The sequence below is a fragment of the Mobula birostris genome, chromosome 32 (genome assembly GCF_030028105.1).
Source record: "Mobula birostris isolate sMobBir1 chromosome 32, sMobBir1.hap1, whole genome shotgun sequence".
Lineage (NCBI taxonomy): Eukaryota > Metazoa > Chordata > Chondrichthyes > Myliobatiformes > Myliobatidae > Mobula > Mobula birostris.
This window is the reverse complement of record NC_092401.1, coordinates 15877936-15899085: the sequence shown is the minus strand read 5'-3', so window position 1 is coordinate 15899085 and position 21150 is coordinate 15877936. Positions and strand designations below refer to the sequence as shown.

General features: G+C 41.2%; 1 protein-coding gene across 8 annotated transcripts in view; it reads right to left on the bottom strand.

The window, feature by feature from the left end:
* The window catches only part of pnpla6 (patatin-like phospholipase domain containing 6), a 196591-nt gene that overhangs the window by 115252 nt on the left and 60189 nt on the right, over nucleotides 1-21150 (bottom strand). For all 8 annotated transcript variants that reach the window (XM_072248096.1, XM_072248099.1, XM_072248098.1 and 5 more), the window contains 6 exons: nucleotides 19584-19724; nucleotides 17876-18035; nucleotides 13712-13792; nucleotides 12530-12658; nucleotides 10511-10591; nucleotides 8295-8430 (listed from right to left, as the gene is read on the bottom strand). In XM_072248096.1, the coding sequence (XP_072104197.1) occupies nucleotides 8295-8430; nucleotides 10511-10591; nucleotides 12530-12658; nucleotides 13712-13792; nucleotides 17876-18035; nucleotides 19584-19724 (728 nt within the window). The remainder of the gene's footprint in view (nucleotides 1-8294; nucleotides 8431-10510; nucleotides 10592-12529; nucleotides 12659-13711; nucleotides 13793-17875; nucleotides 18036-19583; nucleotides 19725-21150) is intronic.

The following is a 21150-nucleotide window of genomic DNA, read 5'->3' as shown; positions in this document are numbered from 1 at the left end:
TCAGGAAAAAAGTCACTACTGGCAGCACACCTCAGTGATGAGGAGTGGATAGCAAAACTCGCTTATCTGTGTGACATCTTCAACCTGCTCAATGAACTTAATTTGTCACTTCAGGGGAGAAAGACAACTGTCTTCAAGTTGGCAGATGGTGTCTGCTTTCAAAGCCAAACTGGAACTGTGGGGACGGCGAGCGGACAGGGGCATATTTGACATGTTCTCAACATTAGTTGGTATTTTGAGAGAGACTGAGGCTGCACCGTCCTTCTCACAGCTGGTGCGCGATCACCTATCTTCGCTGTCGACAGAATTCGAGCGTTACTTCCCATCCGCAAATGACTCAAGACGTGCAAAGGAATGGGTCCCTGACCCATTCGTGAATGTCCACAGTGAATCATCCATGTCAGCACGGGAAGAAGATCAACTCCTCGAGCTTGCAAATGAGCTGAAAAGTATGTTTGACATAACATCTCTGCTGGCATTCTGGATCAAAGTCAAGGCTGAATATCCTGAGATAGCCACGAAAGCACTGAAAACATTGTTTCCATTTCCAACAGCATATCTCTGTGAAGCAGGCTTTTCTGCAATGAATGCAACGAAAATTAAATTGCGGAATAGACTGGACATAAGGAACCCCCTTCGAGTATCGCTGTCTCCCATCACCCCTCGATAGGACCGTCTTGTTGCAGGAAAACAAGCCCAGGGCTCCCACTGATTCAGCGATATTGGTTTGTTGCAATGATTTTATATGTTCATACAGGGAAAATATATGCTGTGTGTTTAATATCCAAATGTTACTTAATATGTTATGATGCTATTGACTTGTAAGTGACTTATAATTGACTTATCACTATATTCATGCGAGGAAAATATGCACTGTTTGTTTAATATTAAATTCGTTAGATAAACCCTTTTAGAAATGAAATTGAGTGTATTCGCCACTTAAGTGACTTATAGTTGACATCACCTATATTCCGGTCCTGATTAACATACCCGCCCCCCCCCATCAGCCGGTCCGCAAGAATATTGTCAATATTAAACCGGTCCGCAGTGCAAAAAGGGTTGGAGACCCCTGGTTTAGAACAACCAGCCTGAATAAGTGCCTGACAGCACAGCTGCCTAGAACAAAAGCCAGCTGGACTCCACTCAGGGCTGAGGAATAAAACTGACCAGGACCAATCTGCCTATTCCCTTCCAAGGACGGGAAAAACAGTAAGTGCAAATTATTCGGTCCTGCGTGCCTGGACTGCCATTCAATACGAACATTTACTTAGCACCACTTTTTGCACTGATTCCATATCTTGATTGCCTTAATACCTAAAAATGTAATCACAAAAACTGGAATAACACTCTCTTACAAGCTCGAAGGGCTGAAGCACTGCCAAAATTTAAATTGTAAAAAGTGCTAATGCAATTTCCAGCTGAATTTTAAAAACTTAATCTGCATTTAAAATATCAAGTAATTTTCCCGTTTCACTTGTAAGAATATTAGCTGGTCTTTTTAACCACTGCTTTCGGAGACTGCTATTAGAAAAAGTAATAGTAACTGAGTGAACTGCACTAGCAGTCTATATATCAGTGGTAGTAGATGCAGGTTCAATTGCAACATTTAAGAGAAGTTTGGGTAAGTGTATGAAGGAAAAAGTATAGAGGTCTATGATCCAGGTGTGGGTGAATGGAACTAAGCAGAATAACAGTTCAGTATGGACTAAGCAGGCTGGAGGGCCTGTTGTGTTGTAGTGCCGTATGACTCTATAACCATTCAAAACACAATGAAAGAGGAATATATTATTCAAATATATTGGGCAAATTTTTCTTTAATTTCATGCACAGCTTCCACAAAGCTCTCAACTGGAATCTATTTGGACATGTCACCAGCTTTGGATTTAAGAACTGGGAGGGACAGGTGCCTCGATGAGCTCTCTAAAGTAATGTGCCTTGACATCTAGTGGCACATCATGTCACTGCACCAAATAAAGATTAAAAAGAGGGGAGGGACTATCAGTCAAGGGCTGCCTGTGCACCAGATGTGGTAGAGGAAGAGATCAAAAGGACTGACGTTGAATGCCTCATCCAGAAAGCTAATTTATGAAGGGACGGAATTTAAGATTAGAAAGCACAGAGATGAAATTAAAAACAAATATTGCAAAGACAGGACATGAGAAAATTATTTTCAAGTTAAATGACACGTGTGAGAGGGTACAACTCAGAGTTATCTTTGATGTTTTTACATATTTGCTCATGAACATCAGAGGCTGAGGGGATATCTAATAGAAATGATGAGAGGTATAGATAGGGTAGATTGTCAGAATCTCTTTCCCAGGATAGAAATGCCAAACATTAGAGAACATACACTTAACATGATGGGGGGAGGAGATAGGGGAGGAGTTTAAAAAAGGTGCATGGTGTACAAACGAAGACTTTTTTTTTTAAAAAGCACACAAAATGGTGGTAACCTTAAACAGGCTGCCAGGAGAAGGGTAGAAGCAGACATGACAGTATTTAAGAGGTCTTTAGACAAGACACATGAATATGTAGGAAATAGAGGTATATGACTCATGTAGACAGAAGAAATTCAGTTTAGTTAAGCATCATGTATGGCAGAAACATTGTGGGCTGAGGGGTCTGTTCCTGTGCTGTACTGTTCTAAGTTTAACTTGTGGTCCACACAAAAGTATTTTTTTTTACATTTAGAGATACAGCACAGTAACAGGCCCTTCTTGTCCAACAGATCCGTACCACACAATTACACCCGTGACCAATTAACCTACTAACCTGTACATCTTTGGAATGTGGGAGGAAACCGGAGCACCCAGAGGAAACCCACACGGTCACGGGGAGAATGTGAAAACTTCCTACAGCAAGCGGCGAATCGAAACCAGGTTATTGGCACTGTAATAGCATTACACTTACTGCTGCACGATACCATGCGTAGATACATGGCAAAAGGATCAGAAATTGGGATGAAGGTTCACAATGAACACATTGTGCTTACTTTTGTAAAAGGGAAAGATGGTACAAATATTGCAACTGAGGGGGTATTGTGTAAAATGTTGCACAAGTTGAATTAAACCATAAGACCATAATACATAGGAGCAGAATTAGGCCAGCTGGCCCATCAAGTCTGCTCCACCATTCCATCATGGCTGATCCCTTATTCTAACTTCAACCCCGTTTCTCAGCTTTCTCCCTGTAACCTTTGATGCCACGTCCAATCAAGAACCTATCAATCTCTGCCTTAAGTACACCCAACAACCTGGCCTCCACGGCTGCATGTGGCAACAAATTCCACAAATTCACCACCCTTTGGCTAAAGAAATTTCTGCGCATCTCTGTTTTGAAAGGGCACCCCTCTATCCTGCGGCTGTGCCCTCTTGTCCTAGACTCTCCCACCATGGGAAATATCCTTTCCACATCTGCTCTGTCTAGACCTTCCAATATTCAAAAGGTTTCAATGAGATCCCCCTTATCCTTCTGAATTCCAGTGAGTACAGACCCGGAGCCATCAAACATTCCTCATATGATAACCCTTTCACTCCTGGAATCATCCTTGTGAACTTCTTCTGACCCTCTCCAATACCAGCACATCTTTTCTAAGATGAAGGGCCCAAAACTGTTTACAATTATCAAGGTGAGGCCTCACCAGTGCCTTAAAAAGCCTCAGAATCACATCATTGCTCTTGAATTCTAGACCTCCTGAATGAATGTTAACATGGCCTTTGCCTTCCTCACCGCTGACTCAATGTGCAAGTTAACCATGAGGGTGTTCTGCACAAGGACTCCCAAGTCCCTCTGCATCTCAGATTCCTGGATTTTTCTCCGCATTTAGAAAATAGCATTTCCAACATTGTATTTCATTTGCCACTTTCTTGCCGATTCTCCTAAACATAAGCAGGTTAAGCGTCTTTGACAATGGATTTATTACTAAGCTTGAATGAGGTTTTTTTCTTGTTAAGGAGAGGAGAGTTACAAGGCTCTAACCCCCATTTTCAGAATTCAGGCATTGCTGTCAAGACTAGCTGTTATTAATCTTCTCCAGTGTTCTTAGGGAGAGGATGAGCCTTCTGAATCTTGGCACTGCTGTTGGTTAATGTACTCCCACAATATTATTGGAGAGGAACTTCCTAGATTTAGACCTGCCAAAGAAGAAACAAATCTATTTTCAGATTAGGTTTGTGCACATCTTTGAGGGGACCTGCAGGTGGTGATGTTCCCTTGCGCTTATGATAGAATTGTGATTAGGAGTGCTGTTTGAAAACACATGGTAAAGCCACAGCATGTCTATGGCAGACGACAAGGCGGCAAGAAAAAAGGCAGACTGATTTGCTCCAGATGGCATTAATCCTTTCTCATAAGTTACTGGAGCTTCACTTGTCCAAGAAAGAAGAAAGTACTACATCCAACTCCTGTTTTGTGGCTTGTAGACAGAGGAAAGTTTTGAAGCATCAGGAGGTGAATCACTTGCCAAATGTAATCAGCCTCTGATCTGCTTGTAGATAGTGTTTGTGTGGTGATCCAGTTGCCTTTCTAATTCCCTCCAACTCAGGAAGTTGATGGTAGGGGTCATAGCAAAAAGTAATGTCATTGTATTTATTGCAGGAGATTATCACTGCCTGCGACTTGTGTCACAAATTTTACACGCTACTTGTGAGCACGTCCAAAATGTTGTTGGAGTCACGTTTCAAGTTTTCAATTTGACAGTGACTGGGCCCAGCATCTGAACCTCATCGCTGTGGAGGGGACTGTTCTTGGTTATTGACCTCCTATTAGATATCTAATTTTTCACTTCCGTTCACAATAGGACTTGGCTACAAGTCCCTGGTCTGCGAACTCATAACTAAGTTTAAGATAATGTAGCTCATGATGTCACTGCAGTAGGTTGGCATTTTATGTTTAGTTAACTCCAGTGCTGCTTTTGGCTTGCTCTTCTGCAGTCCCCATTGAGCCAGGGTTAATCACTGTGCTTGCTAACAATGTCAGAGTGGGGGATATGCCAAGTCGCACATTTCTGCAGCTGCTGGTCTGCAGCGGCTCACGTATGTCTGATGTCCATCCCACAGAACAGGATGGAGAGCGCCCTTTCATTATGAAGGTAGAATTCATATGCACAAGGATTATGTGCTAGTTACTCCTGTGGACATGGACAGACCCACCTGCAACAGACTTCCAGCAGCACGGTGCCCACAGCCACATGCTTGAGAGTTTTTACAGTTGTCACTTCTTCTCTGTCACCCTGCATGAATGATAGTTGGGGTGGAAATTGGGCCTAACAATTCTAAGATTGGTGGTCTACTGATAGTGGCTAGGGAGATTCACACAGGACTTTCCTGAGGTCATCTCACTGGAGTAGCAAATAATACAAAAATGGGTAGCAACTGCATGAAAACAGTCTTCAAAAATGTAAGTAACATACAGAATGCTGGAGGAACTCAGCAAGTTGGGCAGTAGCTATGGAGGGGAAATAAGCAGTCAGTTTTTCAAGCCGAGACTCTGCAGTGTCCTAACTTCAGCCTTCCTCTGCAACTGCAGACTGGGAAAGAAACACACAGGAACCATCCTCAGATACCTTGCAGAACTCCATTTATGAGTCTTTTATTGAATGCTACAGAGACATGTTGTGTAAAGTATCATTTACAGCATCATTTCAACTGTACTGCATACTTTAAGAAAATCAAATGCAAGAACTGCATGAACAATAATCAGACAGGAAACTCAGACCTATAATGCCTCTGTTCGTGAAGTCCCAGGCTTCAAAGATATCTCAGATCCTGGACTGAATGCCTTCCAGGAGGGAGATTCCACAGATACCAAGTGCCATTTTTAACCACGCAGAACCACATAATGTTTGACTGGATAATACACTGGCCTATTTACGTTCACCCTTTAACACAACATCCTTGTGAAACAACCAATAGTCTATAATGCACAGGGCAGTATAAATGCCAGATCATGTGCAATGACTATCTATCCTCCCTAATAGCAATTGCTTACACTGTAATTGTCATGGCAAAAATAGCCAGAGTGATGAGGAATCCTCCCTTGTTTCAGAGAACCTCGAGATGTCGTGCAGTAGTAACAGGTTATGCAAAATGTGTTAAAAGGAAATGTTGTAAATGATACTTTACACAGCATGTCTCTGTAGCATTCAGTAAAAGAATCATAATATTAGGCAAAGCAGGATAATAATCCTTTGTATTTAGCATTACTACTGCTTTTCAACTGCAATATTTAGAAACAACTAACAGGATTTTAAAGTGCTTTAGGACATATTCATTTAGTCCCTGGTGCAGTGATATATACTATGAGCCTGTTATGCTGCAGTTCGGTTTTCATTGCACACGTGCATACATGCACATGACAATCGACTCAATTTGATCTTTTCCAGTAAACACGATCTGATATGGACATTATGATCACAGCATCTGCAGAACCACAGAACTTAGTCTGATGTTCATCAGCTCTCCACTGCTTTCCCTGTGTCTTGCCTTGAACTCTCATCTTTCTTGGCTCCTTGCATATCTCCCACTTCCCTTCATTTCCTCTCCAAATGCAATTTGCACTTGAGACACAGCTACATAGGTGCTTTGGAAAGGGAGGAAACAAAGCAATACTCAAATGAGTAAACTATAAACCTCCATTTTATAGATGAATATAGATGAATTTCAAAAACAGTTACTACCCGTCAACCATCAGGCTCTTGAACAGAAGGGAATATCTACACTAATTTAAGGACTCTGTTATATTGTTATTTCATGCTCGTTATTTATTTATATCTGCATTTGCACAGTTTGTTTACAGCTAACAGTTCCTGATGTTTGCAATTTACAGTTACTGTTCTATAGATTTGCAAAGTATGCCTGCAGAAAACAATCTCAGGGTTGGATGTGGTGACATGTATGCACTCTGATAATAAATTTTACTTTGAACTTTGAATACTAGATAGAAGCAAACTAGTTGAAGTCCAGTATTTCAGAATATTATTTCTCATTTATTCCATTTCCAACTAGTTCCCTTACTTCTAATTTCCTTGAGCAGGAATGCCCACCATAAATATACAAGTACTAGAATCAGAAAGCACCAGTTCTGGGTGGGAAAGAACATCAGTGGTAGGATATGCAGTTATCTTTAACAACAAGAAATAAATTTGGAAAACCAACCTGCTGATGCTGGAAAACTGAAATAAGAACAGAAAATGCTAGAATTATACAGCAGGTTAGGTAGTATATATGGAGAAACAGAGTAATTGCTTCATTTAATTAGTTTTACCAGCGGAGATTGAATTGTAATGGACTACAGTGAAGCTTTCCATGCATTGGGTGAGTTAGTTTAGTCAAGGAGAACATAAAAGATGAAGCCTAGAGTATCGTGCCCAGGCTGGGATCACAAAGTTTCAATTCATTCTTATCGAAAGGGTTGACACAAATGGTTAAGCCGTTCGCAGGAAATTCAAGGCCTTTGCATAATAATTTAGAATTTAGCAACTACTTACATAGAGGCTATCAGCCATTTTGATATCATTGAGAACCCAACAGGATACTGCACTGATGTGTTGGTGCTCATGTATGTTCATAACCTCTTTTCCAGGACAAATCTGGTGAATGAGCCACACAGCAGAAAGTAAGGGAGACCCTTGTGGCTGAGGACACAGTAACTAAGATGCGGCCCAGATTGTAGGTATGGGCATTACAGAAGGTTGATGGGAGCATTGGGCAGAACAGACATTAAATAATCACCTATTAAACTGAATGTAAATGAGAAATTTAAACATCAGCAAATGACTATCCAAGGCTGCTTTATGTGCATTACACTTAATTGATAAATTTGGCACCAGATGAGGGAGAAGTTGGGAGAAGGTGGGAAAGGTGTAAGATGTGAAAGCATGAAAATGTGAACGAATTCAGCAATGATTGTATTTAAAGGTGGAGCTAATCTAATAGATTGTAGATCTGTTTGGCTTCATATCTCGTCGTTTTTGCTATGCAAGTAGAGGCCAAGTTCAAAGCTGTCAGACTGTCCCATGCAGTTGGAAAAATCCAAAGTCAAATTCCAATGCCAACAAAGAATTTCAGGTGGGTGTGACTGGCAAGTTAAATAATGCAAATTTGCATTAATGCTGACAAAACTGCTGCCCAGCTTGCAACAGACAAGATCATAAGATATAGGAGCAGAAGTAGGCCATTCGGCCCATCGAGTCTGCCCCGCCATTCAGTCATGGGCTGATCTACTTCATCCGCTCATCCCCACTCCCCTGCCTTCACCCCATACTCTTTGATGCCCTGTGGATTACACCTACCCACCTGCATCTGAACTCGATTTCCCAGCCGCATCCTTCTGATCATCAGCAACTGAATTACTTATGTACCGCCTGTGTCGTAAAGGGCTCATCCGCGTGGTGGTGTTTGGCTGAGGAACAAGGCGTGAAGGCTGGTTCTCCTACCATTAAACACAGAACATACTTCCTGTCAGTAAGTATTAGAGAAGCAATACTCTCACATATTCAGAATGCTGGCTCCTGGAATCAGCACAGCCAGTGAACTTGGTCACACCAGCTGACAATCACATTCTTATAAGGTTTTGGCTACACAAATGGACCATTGCAATAGGCCTTCCTGTAGGCAATTCCTATCTCTGCACTGCGAGGAGGCCCAGAGGTGATTCATGCTGTCTCAGCATGGGGTATCCTAAAATAGGCAGTCACACCCACAGACAAATGGAATTGGCCATGGGGAAAGGAAGAGCAAATATGCAGATACTGCCTTAATATTGAAATACTTATTGGATCAAATTGCATGTGTGGATACAAATACATTTGTTGTTGATGATCTTTCAGAGTGCTCCAAAGAAAAAATCATCAATCTGAGTACCGTATTAGCTATTTTCTCTTCAAATACTGATTAACTTGAATATCTCTGGCTTTTTGTGTTATTCCGATTTCCAGCATCCTCAAGACTTCGCCCTTAAAAGATTTCCAATCTGGATTTTAATTAACTTTCAGTAAGATGAGGGTGTGCTTAGTCCCAGTGGCTTCTCCGGGTCCAGCAAATGATGCAAGTGTTTGTCTTACACGTTTCTTTTATGATCGTAAGACCATGTTTGACATTAATAATACAAAATACTATAAGTCCAGTTCGTTAGTGAGACCAACAGCAGAGGATCTGTGTAGCCTTAGGTTATTGTACAGACCATGCCCTCCAAGCCCTGTAACAGCCACCCAGGGGGAGGAGGCACCGGAAACAGTATGAGAGAAAACTGAAGTGGACAAATGGTGCAAATGTTTGTGTTACATATTTACTTAAGATTGCAAGGCCCTGTTGGATATTAGTAGTACAAAATATTTCAAGTCTGGTCCATTAGGCGTGACCATCAGCAGAGGAGCTGCGTGGCCTCAGGTTATTGCATGGACCAAGCCCCCTGCCCATTACAGCCAGGCAGGAGAGGAGGTGCTGGAAGCAATGTCAGAGTATGCATTGGAATCCATGCTCGGTTAAAAGGCTAATCTCTGTAGGCCAGCTCTCCCTTCAATACTGCCTTCCAATGTTTGCTCCATGGAAAACAAACTGGATTATCTTCATCTGCAACTGATCTACCACAAGATGAAGAACTGCTGCGAGCTTATTCTTATAGAACCTTGGCTTCAGGACAACAACCCATGTGCAATCAATCTTCAGGCCATCCCATTCAGGGACTTGTACTAATATTGCTTTGTGACTGTATTGTGCAATATTGAAACTATATGTGTTGCATCATATTTATACAGCATGTTCGATATGTGCTGTGTGTGACAACATGTAATGTGTTTTCCACCTTGAGCCCAGAGGAACAACGTTCCATTTAGCTGATACATGTGCATGGTTGAATGACAATAAACTTGAACTTGAATACATCATGATTACTGGTTTGGCCACCTTCCACATCCACCAATTTCAATTACTCTAGTGAGCTTGCATATAGCAATTACAAATGTCAAAAAGGTTGGATTCCAGCCCCACTCAGTGTCATCTACCATGGCCAATCGCTGCCACTTTTCGGTAATGGTTGTATGCTTTGTTTAGTCAAAACATCTGGGATGAGTTGGAATGGTCAACCTTGTTCATCATGCACATCACTGATCCATTTTGTGGATGTCAGAACAGCTTTGAATAAACTCAGCCCTGTAGTATACACTTGTCCCAAGCAACCCCCAGACATACAGGTACCAACACAGCAAACAGTACACATTTGCTCCTCTCTTCTTCTGCAACTGTCAGAGGATCTGTGATCTCAGACCCACAGTGTAACTAAAACCTTCTAATCTATCCCCAGTGTGGCCATCTTAGGTGATTGGGTTACCTATGACCACCAGGCAGATGGTGACTGAAGAAATTCTTACACGTAATGAGATTGCTCAACCTCATACAAGAGAAGTGCAGAACATAGAGCCTGTTGAAGTTACAATAGGGGATAAGAACTCCTGTAGAAACTGCAAGTATCCTGCAGCAGGCTTCTGAACATATAATGTAAGTAGGAGAGTCACCTGATTGAACAGCTCATTAGTCAGGCCCAGGTAGTTGTGCAAAGCCACGAAAGTCACTCTCTGTAGCCTCACCATGATGATCTAGGAGAGACATAAACAATTGAAAAGCAGCTAATTAATTGAACTACCAGATGTAGATTGACAATTGTATGTCCATTAATAATAGCAAAACCTCAAACTTATAGGCTCTCACTGCTTGCTTATCAAACCTCAGGTTTTAAAAATGTTCATGAATTCTGTGTCCACTATCCTGGTGTAACAGCTGCAAAGATTTGCAATCCTCAGGGGAAAAAAAATGGGCAACTCTTCAATACCATCACCAGAGAAGCACACCAGTGCGGCTTCTTTCTTAGGAGATTCAGCCCGTCATCGAACACTCTATCACACTTCGAAGACGTACTGATGAAAGTATCCTGACTGGTTGCATCATGATTAGGTCTGACAATTTGAAAGCTAAGGAATGAAAAGAATTGCAAATTGTAGTGGACTCAGTTCAATACATCACAGGGTCACCCCTCCATTCTATTGGTGTATCTACAGGAAGCTCTGCCTTAGGAAGGCAACACTTATCAAAGGTTCTCCCATTTGGTCCGCAGCATCTTCTTACAGCTACCATTGGGCAGCAGGTATAGTGGTCTGAAGCCCTACACTGCCAGGTTCAAGAACAGCTCTTCCTTTCAACCATTTGGTTCTTGACACAACTAGCAAAACCATCACTACAGTTTAAGAGCACTACAGCCACCTCACACTAAAATGAACTTCGTTATTTTTTGTTCTAATTATAGCTTCTTGTAAAAATTGCATGCAATTTTAATTTTTTTTGTAAAAGTTGTTTATATGCTATGCACCTGCGATGTTGTTACCATTATCATTTTAACATTGCACCTCCGAATACACGTAATTGTGCATATGACAATAAACTCAACGGTGACTTTAAATGCTGACCTATTTCTAGATAATGGTGCCACATCCACCATGTCAAGACCTTGCAGTATCTTCTACGTTATCACACTCTTCTAAATTCCTAAGGGTATGTATCCAAAATTTCCTTTCAAGTCAACTGCCTTTGCAGATCCTCAGTTTATCTCCAAACTTCATTGTGCTCTGAAATGTTTCATTTCTATGTCACTTCCAATGCTTTCCCAGTCTTTACAACCTCTAACCAGATCTTCTAGTTTTCTCCTCTCTACTTCACTTCTGATAACGAATCCTTTACCCACCCTGTCTCTATTCTCTGCTAAACCTACAATCCTCTTTACATTACCACTTAAACACAGCACAAAAATAATCATCCAGTGAGCAGCAGTTCTGTGGTCGAAGACGTCTTGATAATGAAAGAAGTCAGAGGAGAATGGCCAGGCTGTTTCAAGCTGACAGGAACTCAAATAATCGTATATTACAACAGTGGTGACTGAGGAACACGTCTGAATGCACAACACGTCGAACCTTGAACTGGATGGGCTGCAGTAGCAGAAGACCACATACACTCAGTGACCACTTTATTCGGTATCTCCTGTCCCTAACAAAGTGACCACTGAGTGTATACCTAATTTACTGATGTTTTCAGTATTATTTATTTATTTATTTTTTATTGCTCATTATTGACACAATTTGTCATCTTTTGCACATTGGATGTTTGTCAGTCTTTGCTAGTTATAGTTTTTCATAAATTCTGTTGTATTTCTTTATTTCCCTGTAAATGCCTGCAGGAAAATGAAACTCGAGGCAGTGTATGGTGACATATACATGCTTTGACAATAAATTTACTTTGAACTTCAGTATTTAGTTTGCTATATTTGAAGAACTCGAATGGGCTTGGCAGTAATATTGTTTGAGGCAAGTTAAAGGGTTTACGTTCAGTTGCTACAAGAAATGAAACACAAGCTTTTCATTCTTATTATAAATACCCTTCAAACTATGCAACTATTAATGAAAATGTCTGTGTCCCTATGTTGCATATCTATGTTTGTATGAGTGGATGTATGGATGTATGAAACCCAATTCAAATAATGCTCTCACCTGCACCACCCTCACCAAACTTTCAGGATACTTCTCAAAAATTGCCTGGAATGCCTCCACCGGTAAGCAAAGTACAGTTGATACTTCAATAGCTCGAGCTGACACAGTTCTGTATGGTCGTTGGTGACCCTGGAACAAGTAAGCATTGATACCCTTATTGCATCCAAAAATCCTATGGAAAATAAACCATGAAAGAACTCCCAAAAAAAAAGCCAACTGCAACTCTGGGTCAAGACACAGAACACTCACCATTATCTATTTAACAGTCAAAGACACAAGCTCTCCATTCTAACAGGCAGCCCTGGATCCACTGTTATAGAGACGGAATTTGGTCCCTTGACTCATTGAGTCTCAGCAGAGTATCAAGCATCCATTTATATCAATCCTACATTAATCCTATCTAATTTCTGCTAGAATAGGGGTAATTTAGTGGCTAATTGGCCTACTAACTGCATACATCTTTGATTTATGGGTGGAAAGTGAAGCACCCCGGGCGGGGGGGGGGGGCACGGAAACGTACATATTCACAGAGAGAATGTGCAATCTCCACACAGACAGAATCCAAAGTCAAGACTGAACCAAGGTCGTGGAAGCTGAGGCAGCACTCCTCACTGGATAAAGCTGCATTTGTAGAGACAGGCTTGAATGCAAAACTTGCAATCCAAATACATGCAAGTATCACAATGATAAATGCATAAATGTTGTTAAGTTTTCCTGAAACCACTGCCGATCATTATCACAACCCTAAATCGCGAGAGTTTTCTATAGTATTACTCCATCTAAAAATACCAATGTATTGCTTACTTACCTAATCACCTACTGTCTTTGCATCTGCACTTTCAGTGTACATTTAAGTTCCTCTAAACACCAGCTAAACTCACACTATTAAATACTCCAGCTTGCTATTTTTTTTCTACAGAATATATATTATATTCTATCAGCTACCTCCTTGTCCCGATACTTATTCTGTGTATATTTCCACTAAACCTCTCTGCATCCTCCTCAGACCACAATATCACCTAGCTCTGGATCTAAGTTTCTCCAACTTAAACCAGTTATTGAGAATCAAATCTGGGAGGTTACTGAGTTAAAACATTTTTAGACCCAAAACTCATTTACCAACCCTGCTTATGGGGCATATTTTAAAACCAGGAAACAAGATGTCAAAATGCAGTAACTTACAGTAATGACATCAAGAATGCTGAGCAAACTATGCACACTGTCGCCAGGAAAAACCTCCTTTACCACACATTCTTTACCTTCCTGCAGGAAAAGAATGATAATGATATAACATTGATACGATAATGGCTTTGAAACAGATACATTTACAACAAAATTTCCAGCACGAGCTCAGTATCCATTCCCACAATCACACCATGGCAAACTCCTTCATGGTGAAGAAATTAATGTTCAGCATAACCTTTCACCCCAATACAATAATGAACAAACATTAGCACAAGGCCATATTTTGGGAACAATCAATAGGTGTTTGTATGGATCAATAGGACTTGATAGCTGGAAATGACCCAGTTTTTCACATTTGTAAATGCTTCTAAAAATCACACTAAACAAAAATATTTTCAATAAAACAGAGTTCCATTTGGCTCTGCACTAATAAACAAATCCTTCAAAAATGACTATTCCCCATTATTGAGGTGAGCCACACACAAACTCTTCATGGTGCTAGAATGGGTTACACCATCTTTTAAGTCTTCCTTAGTGAAATGTACTCACCTGTATCTTAGCAAGTTATTTCTCCTTTCAACCTCAATTAAAAATTCCTTCCCACTCCCAACCCCCTCCTCGGCAGCTGTCTGTCCAGCAGTCTGTTTTTTATGCCCTTTCTTCAATGGTCTTATAAGCCACATTTCATATTTCAAACAATTTAAAAATGGTGAACTTGAGAAATTCCACAGGTGTTGAAAATCCAAAGCAACACACACAAAATGCTGGAGGAACTCAGCAGGTCAGTAAGCATCTATGGAAATAAATAAACAGTCGATGTTTCAGAATAAGATCCTTTTTCAGGACTGGAAAGGAAGGGGGAAGACACCAGAATAAAAAGGTGGGGGAAGAGAAGGAAGACAGCTAGAAGGTAACAGATGAAGCCAAGTGCACAGGAAAAATAAAGGGCTGGAGAAGAAGGAATCTGATAGGAGGGGAGAGTGACCTTAAGAGAAAGGGAAGGAAAAGGGGGGCCCAAGGGAGATGATAGATGATAGGCAGGTGAGAAGAGGCCAGAGAAGGGAATAGAAAAGGGGAGGGGAATGGAATTTTTTTCATCATCGGAAGGAGTAATCGATATTCATGTCATCATGTTGGAAGTTATTCAGATGGAATATAAGATTTGCTCTTCCACGCTGAAGGCACAAGAGGAGGTGATAGACTGACATGTCACAACAGGAATGAGAATCGGAATTACAACATCTGGCCACCAGAAAGTTCCACTTTTGGTGGAGGTGCGTGACAAAGTGGTCCCCCAATTTACACTGAATCACACCAATGCTGAGGAGGCCGCATCGGGAGCACCAGACACAATAAATGACCCCAGCAGATTTGCAAGTGAAGTGTTGCCTCACCTGGAAGGACGGCTTATGGCCCTGAATGGAGGCGAGGGAGGAAGTGAATGGACAGGTGTAATACTTTGGCTATTTGCAGCATTAAATGCTGGGAGGGAAATTAGTGGGGAGGAATGAATGGACACAGGAATCATGAAGGGAACGAAAAGCTGAGGTGGGGGGGTGGGGGAGAGGAGGTAAAGATATGTTTGATAGTAGGATCCCATTGGAGATGGTAGAAGTTGTGGAAAATGATGTGCTGGATGCGGAGGCTCATGGGGTGGTAGGTAAGAAGAGGAACTTTTAAGGTGGTCGGAAGACAGAGTAAGTGCAGATGTTTGGGAAATGGAGAAGGGTAGTAATGATGGCAGAGGAAGGGATACCCCATTCTTTGATGGAGGAGGAATCTTTGATGTCCTGGAAAGGAAAGCCTCATCCTGGGAACTAATGCATCAGAGATGAAAGAACTGAGAAAAGGGAATAGCATTTTTACAGGAGACAGGGTGGGAAGAGGTATAGGCAAGATAACCATGGGACATGGTTGACTATTTGTCTCTAGGGATGGAGACAGCGAGATCCAGAAAGGAGAGTGAGATGTCAGAAATGGATCAATTGAATTTAAGAGCAGGGTGGAGACAAAGTTGATAAAATTGATGAGCTCAGCATAGGTTCATGAAGCAGCACCAAAGCAGTCATCAATGTAGCAGAGAGTTGGGAAGCATTACCCGGGAAGGCTTGGAACAGGGACTGTTCCAAGGAACCATCAAAGAGGGAGGCATAACTGTGGCCCATGGCTTAAGTTTGTAGAAAATGGGAGGATCCGAAGGAGAAAATGTTGAGGGTGAGGATCAGCTCTGCAAGATGGAGAAGGGTGGTAGAGGACCCAGTCCGGTGTTTTGTCAAGAAGAAGCTTTAAGGCCTTTTTCAGGGCCAGGGATTTGAAAAATTACTAATAAATCGAGAATATGTGAAGTGTCACGGATGTAGGTGGGAAGAGACTGAACCAAGGAGGATAGAATGGAGTTGAAGTATGGAGATACGAGTTCATTGAGGCAGGAGCAAGCAGAGGCAATGGGCCAACCTGGTTAGTCAGGTTTGTCGACCCTGGGTAGGATGTAGAAACAAGCAGTGTGGGGTAAGGGACTATGAATTTGGCAGCAGTTTGAGGTACAAGTTATTTGAGAATCTTCAGATCAAACCAAATTCATTAGTGCTTTCTACTGAACTGGCAGAAATACAGAAATACTTTTTACTTGATGGTGGAAAACCCAGCACAGATTTGTCTCTGGAACTGGAATCCACAAGTTTTGCTTTTAATGCTTTAGTTATAGCTTACAACCATAAGTAGAGGGGAGGAGATTTGAAAATAAAACATGTATGGAAACTGGAATCAAAGAACAGAAGAATGTTTGATGGAGAGTATGACTCAGGGCAGCAGAATTTAATTTCTGGAAGCTATTTTGAATGAGTTAAACGTGCTGCTTCTTGAGCAAGAATCCAGGTTCCTCAGTCAGAGGACTGAGTGGCTAAACAGTTCAAGCTGAGGACTAAATAAGAAGTTTACCATGCAAAGATGAGCAATCACTGCTAGTAAGATACTAAACAATACAGTATACTCTTCACAAACAAGAGAAAATCTGCAGATGCTGGATATTCAAGCAACATGCACAAAAGTTGCTGAAGGGAGGAGAAGATGGCGGCCCGACGCAGCTTGCACGGCCACTCCGGTGAATGATATCTGTAATCTGTCAAGTAGGGTGCCGTGCACAACCTTGATTTGATGGAGACAGATGTGAGAGAACGGAGGAACATCTGGAGAAACTTCTGAAATGCCTGTTTCGCTGCCGGTGTTACTGTGTGATCCAGAATCTCCAGAGGGGAAGGCCCCGAATCCTCGGCTTTGCTTGTTGCTCAGCGGCTGGGACGGGGTCGAAGCACTCGGTAGAGATGGTGCTCGGTGTCAGAGGGCTGGTCAGAGGCTCGAAGTTTTCGGACAGACTGTGGCTGGGTGCTTCCAATGAATCAACAGTTGTCGGAGCCTGGTGGTTTATGGCAGAGAGAGTTTCTCCCTTCTGCAGCCTGCTATCAGGGACTATCGGGAGTCGATTGGAACTTAGACTGTTTTTTACCGTTCCCATGGTCTGCTCTTTATCAAATTATGGTATTGCTTTGCACTGCTGTAACTATATGTTATAATTATGTGGTCTTGTCAGTTTTAGTCTTTGGTTTGTCTTGTTTTTTTTGTGATATCACTCTGGAAGAACATTGTATCATTTCTTAATGCATGCATGCATTTCCAAATGACAATAAACGAGGACTGAGTGTCCTCATCATCTAATCTAATCTAAATTCTGGAGGAACTCAGCAGGCTAGGCATCATCAATGGAAAAAAAGCAGAGTCAACTTTTCCGGCTGAAATCCTTCAGCAGGATTTCACCTCCTCTAACATTGTGTGTGTTGCTTAAGATCTCTTGTGTTTCTTACCTGGTCTATCTTATATGCAACTGCAGACTTAACTACATATTTTATTTGTAAACTGCCTTCTGAAATAACACAGCTTGTTGGTCATTTTAGGGGGTAATTCAGTGCAACCAATGTGTTAAGTCTCAGCAGAAGTGCTTGTGAAGGAATTAAAAGAAATCCAAATTAGCTCTATCCCAGCAGCATAGGGGCCACTGTAATTGATGTGCAAAACTAAGAGCAGAACAAGCTCCTTGGAGAAGGGAGCATTGAAAACAATAACTGAGAGAGAATATTTCCCAGGCAATTAATGTGGAGATTGACTTACAGGTCCCATCAAGCTGAGCTCCAGTTTGCCATCCTGGACTACGTAGATGCTGTTGTCTGCCTGGCCCAGTTTAAAGACGTACTCTCCTTGCTGAAACTGTTGGAAGACCATGTGCTTACACAGCTCCAGAAACAGAGGCTTCTCAAAATGGCCCAAGACCCTGTGAACACAAGATTCAATGGAAAGACCGTCAATTAAACCAATATTTGGCAATAAAATTAGAGAATCCCTATATAAAAAAAGCAGGTGGAGCTTCTGTACAAGATAGATGGCCTCATGCAGTATACTGTGGCAATGAAGGCTTGAAGAATAGACCGTCTTTTGATTAGATACTTTACAATGTATTACTGAAAATCCAGCATCTCAGCTAAATATAGAACAGATCCACATCAAGATCCACTTAAATAATTATATTTTTTGTTAACATGGGGCAGACCTTTCTTTCATTACTTACTTTGAAAGTTGAATACTTGTGCACTTGCAACACTTTGTTTAGTTTTTACCATCATTCTATTTCTCATCCCCAACTCAGCATACTAACCCTAGTTAGGAGGCTGTCACACCTTAATCCTTTGCATCATTCATGCTTATTTTTTTACTTATTTAATGAATTCTATAACATCTGACAAGCATAACATTCCCTTTAGAAAACATGCTGACTTTACGATATTTTCAGTTGCAGATGCTTTCCCATACAAGTAAAGATTCCAATAAGCAAGGCTACAATCCATTCAAAACAAGCTCTATAAGGTCAAATCTGTATTTGTCTAATCACAAACAAGAGAATATCTGCAGGTGCTGGAAATCCAAGAAACACACACAAAATGCTGGAGGAACTCAGCAGGCCAGGCAGCATCTATGGAAAAAAGTACAGTCGACATCTTGGCCCGAAACGTCGATTATACTCTTTTCCATACATGCTGCCTGGCCTGCTGAGTTCCTCCAGCATTTTGTGGTGTTGCTTCTATATTAGTCTAGTTTATCAATTTTCTACATCAGTTTTCACCCAGCTTCTTCACCAGTGACAAGTAGTCACTCAGCCCTGATTTTGGCTAGGTCTCCCAGATACTACAGGATGAGGGGCCAAACTGCTGGGGCTCACCAATCTCTTGTACTTCAGAGCTCGAGCAATCATCTGAATACCACCGCACAGCTGCAATCGGGCGCCATAGTACAGGAAGCAGAGAGATATGTAGTGATTCCCATATGTTGCTGCTATACATCTGCAAATAACCCTGCAAATCTACAAGTGTGTTTGTTAAACACTACCTCACTATTTTTTACACTCTTTTTGCATTACTCACTTAGTTTATGGTCTGATGTGATGACGTAATTACATTATTACCACGCTTTATGTTCTGTGTTTGTTAAATAATGAAGGAGCTGTTACTGTTTCCCTTAAACTTAAAACACCTCTGCCAACTTATTTACAAAAGCTACAGCAAAATCTGTGGGTTTGGGAATTTTTGACAAGTAGCCTTAGCAAGATGATTCAATCTATTCAAAGACAGACCACATGGCGCAAAAGAAATGGGTGAGTGTTAATAGAGCATGTGCTTGATCCTTATTCTCCTTGGGAAAAGCTGCACCCTAAAGTTGCTGCAACTTTTTTTCCATCAATTTAAACACAATACTAATTCAGTATACAAAGAATCACTGACAATTAGTAACAGTGTAGATGAAATAAGTTAAAGCTTCCAAATGTTACCTGACATTTTTCAGCATATACAGTACTTCCAAAGGCAAGTGTGAGCTGGCAACATCAAATTCAGTTAAATCAGCCTCAAGAACCGAGGGTGGGGGCTCCTTTGGTTGAAGGGTTGGAACTTCCTTACTAATGTGCAAAAACCTGTGGAAATTATAGAAGATGGAGAAATGCCTTTAAAAGAAATGGAGAGATGAATGCAGAGAACAGGATTTACACTCAAGGTGGCAGATACAAGCAGACAAAGCACATCAACTTACTTAACAATGTAATGATGTACTTGACTTACGTAAAATACATAAAAATACTAAATATTGTTCAGTCATCCAGAAGTTCCATATCTACACTGATGCTATTCTCTAAAGGAGGCACAAGGTGGTTATCTTTTCTACAAAAACAATGACATTCAGCAAATCATTACGGAAAGACAAACTGTCCAATATCCTAGCTCACGTGAAAGGCATCCTCTATAAGCAGTCCGACCCAAAAGGAATGAGGTAAGAGGGAACAAGAATGAAGGAAAAAGCTTCCAACTAATAAAACTGTTCTTAGCACAGGGTTACCAGACAAGCAACTCACTGATAACTTATGTCAGGTATTATACTAAGCTCACTGTTCTGCCAATCAGCATGTAGAAGCAGAGTCATGTGTGATGTGACATGCTGCGCTTTAATCGAAATCCCTAATAGTCTGAATGTTGCTCGGTTACTTCTGCTCAGTGCTAGATTATCACCAGCACTACTGGCTTGGTGGTATTAACCCAACTGGATTTATGCACTAGTACTCCCAACACTTAGAAAATACTTCATGTAAAATAACAAAATAAGACAATATTATATGTTGAATTTTAAAAAGGAATTAAAACTATTAAAATACTTATTTAACACTGTTTATAAGAAAGTATTTTAGCATTACTGCAGGTGGTTTCCCTTCTAACAGCGTCAATACCAACACAGTATTCCTTCACATTTACTGTAATTTTGTTAACACAAGAACACATGGAGGCAGCAGCTTACTGCAAATTACAGCAAAACACAACTACTGCAAGACCTAGCTCACTGAGTATTCTGAGCAATGGTCCTCGACCATTCATTTTCTCATCGTCTCTTCAAGCACCTTTTGATTGCTGCTGCCCTATCAGATATTTTCTGAGTCAAACGACCTTGTTCTTTTGACAACATCAACTGGAGGAACTCAGTGGGTCAAGCAGCATTTGTGTGCACGAAGGAAGTTGGGGGGGGTGGGGGGAAGAGAGAGAATTGTTGACATAGAGATAAGAGTCAAAACACCCTGCAGTCTTGACCTGAAAATCAGCAGTTCCTTCCTCATTTCTCTCTCCCAGAAGCTGTTCAAACCACTAAGTTCCCCTAGCTGATTGCTGCTCTGGTTTCCAGCAACTAGTCTTGTGTCTTCAATCCTTTTGGCACCCACTGTGCGACGAATATTGCTGAGGCAACACAAACTCACCAAAATGTTCAACCAAAGTAACAGGTCAACATATAAAATAAATCATAGAAAATAATAATCACACTTATCAGGATCTGGATAAGATTATGACAAGAAGCCTCAG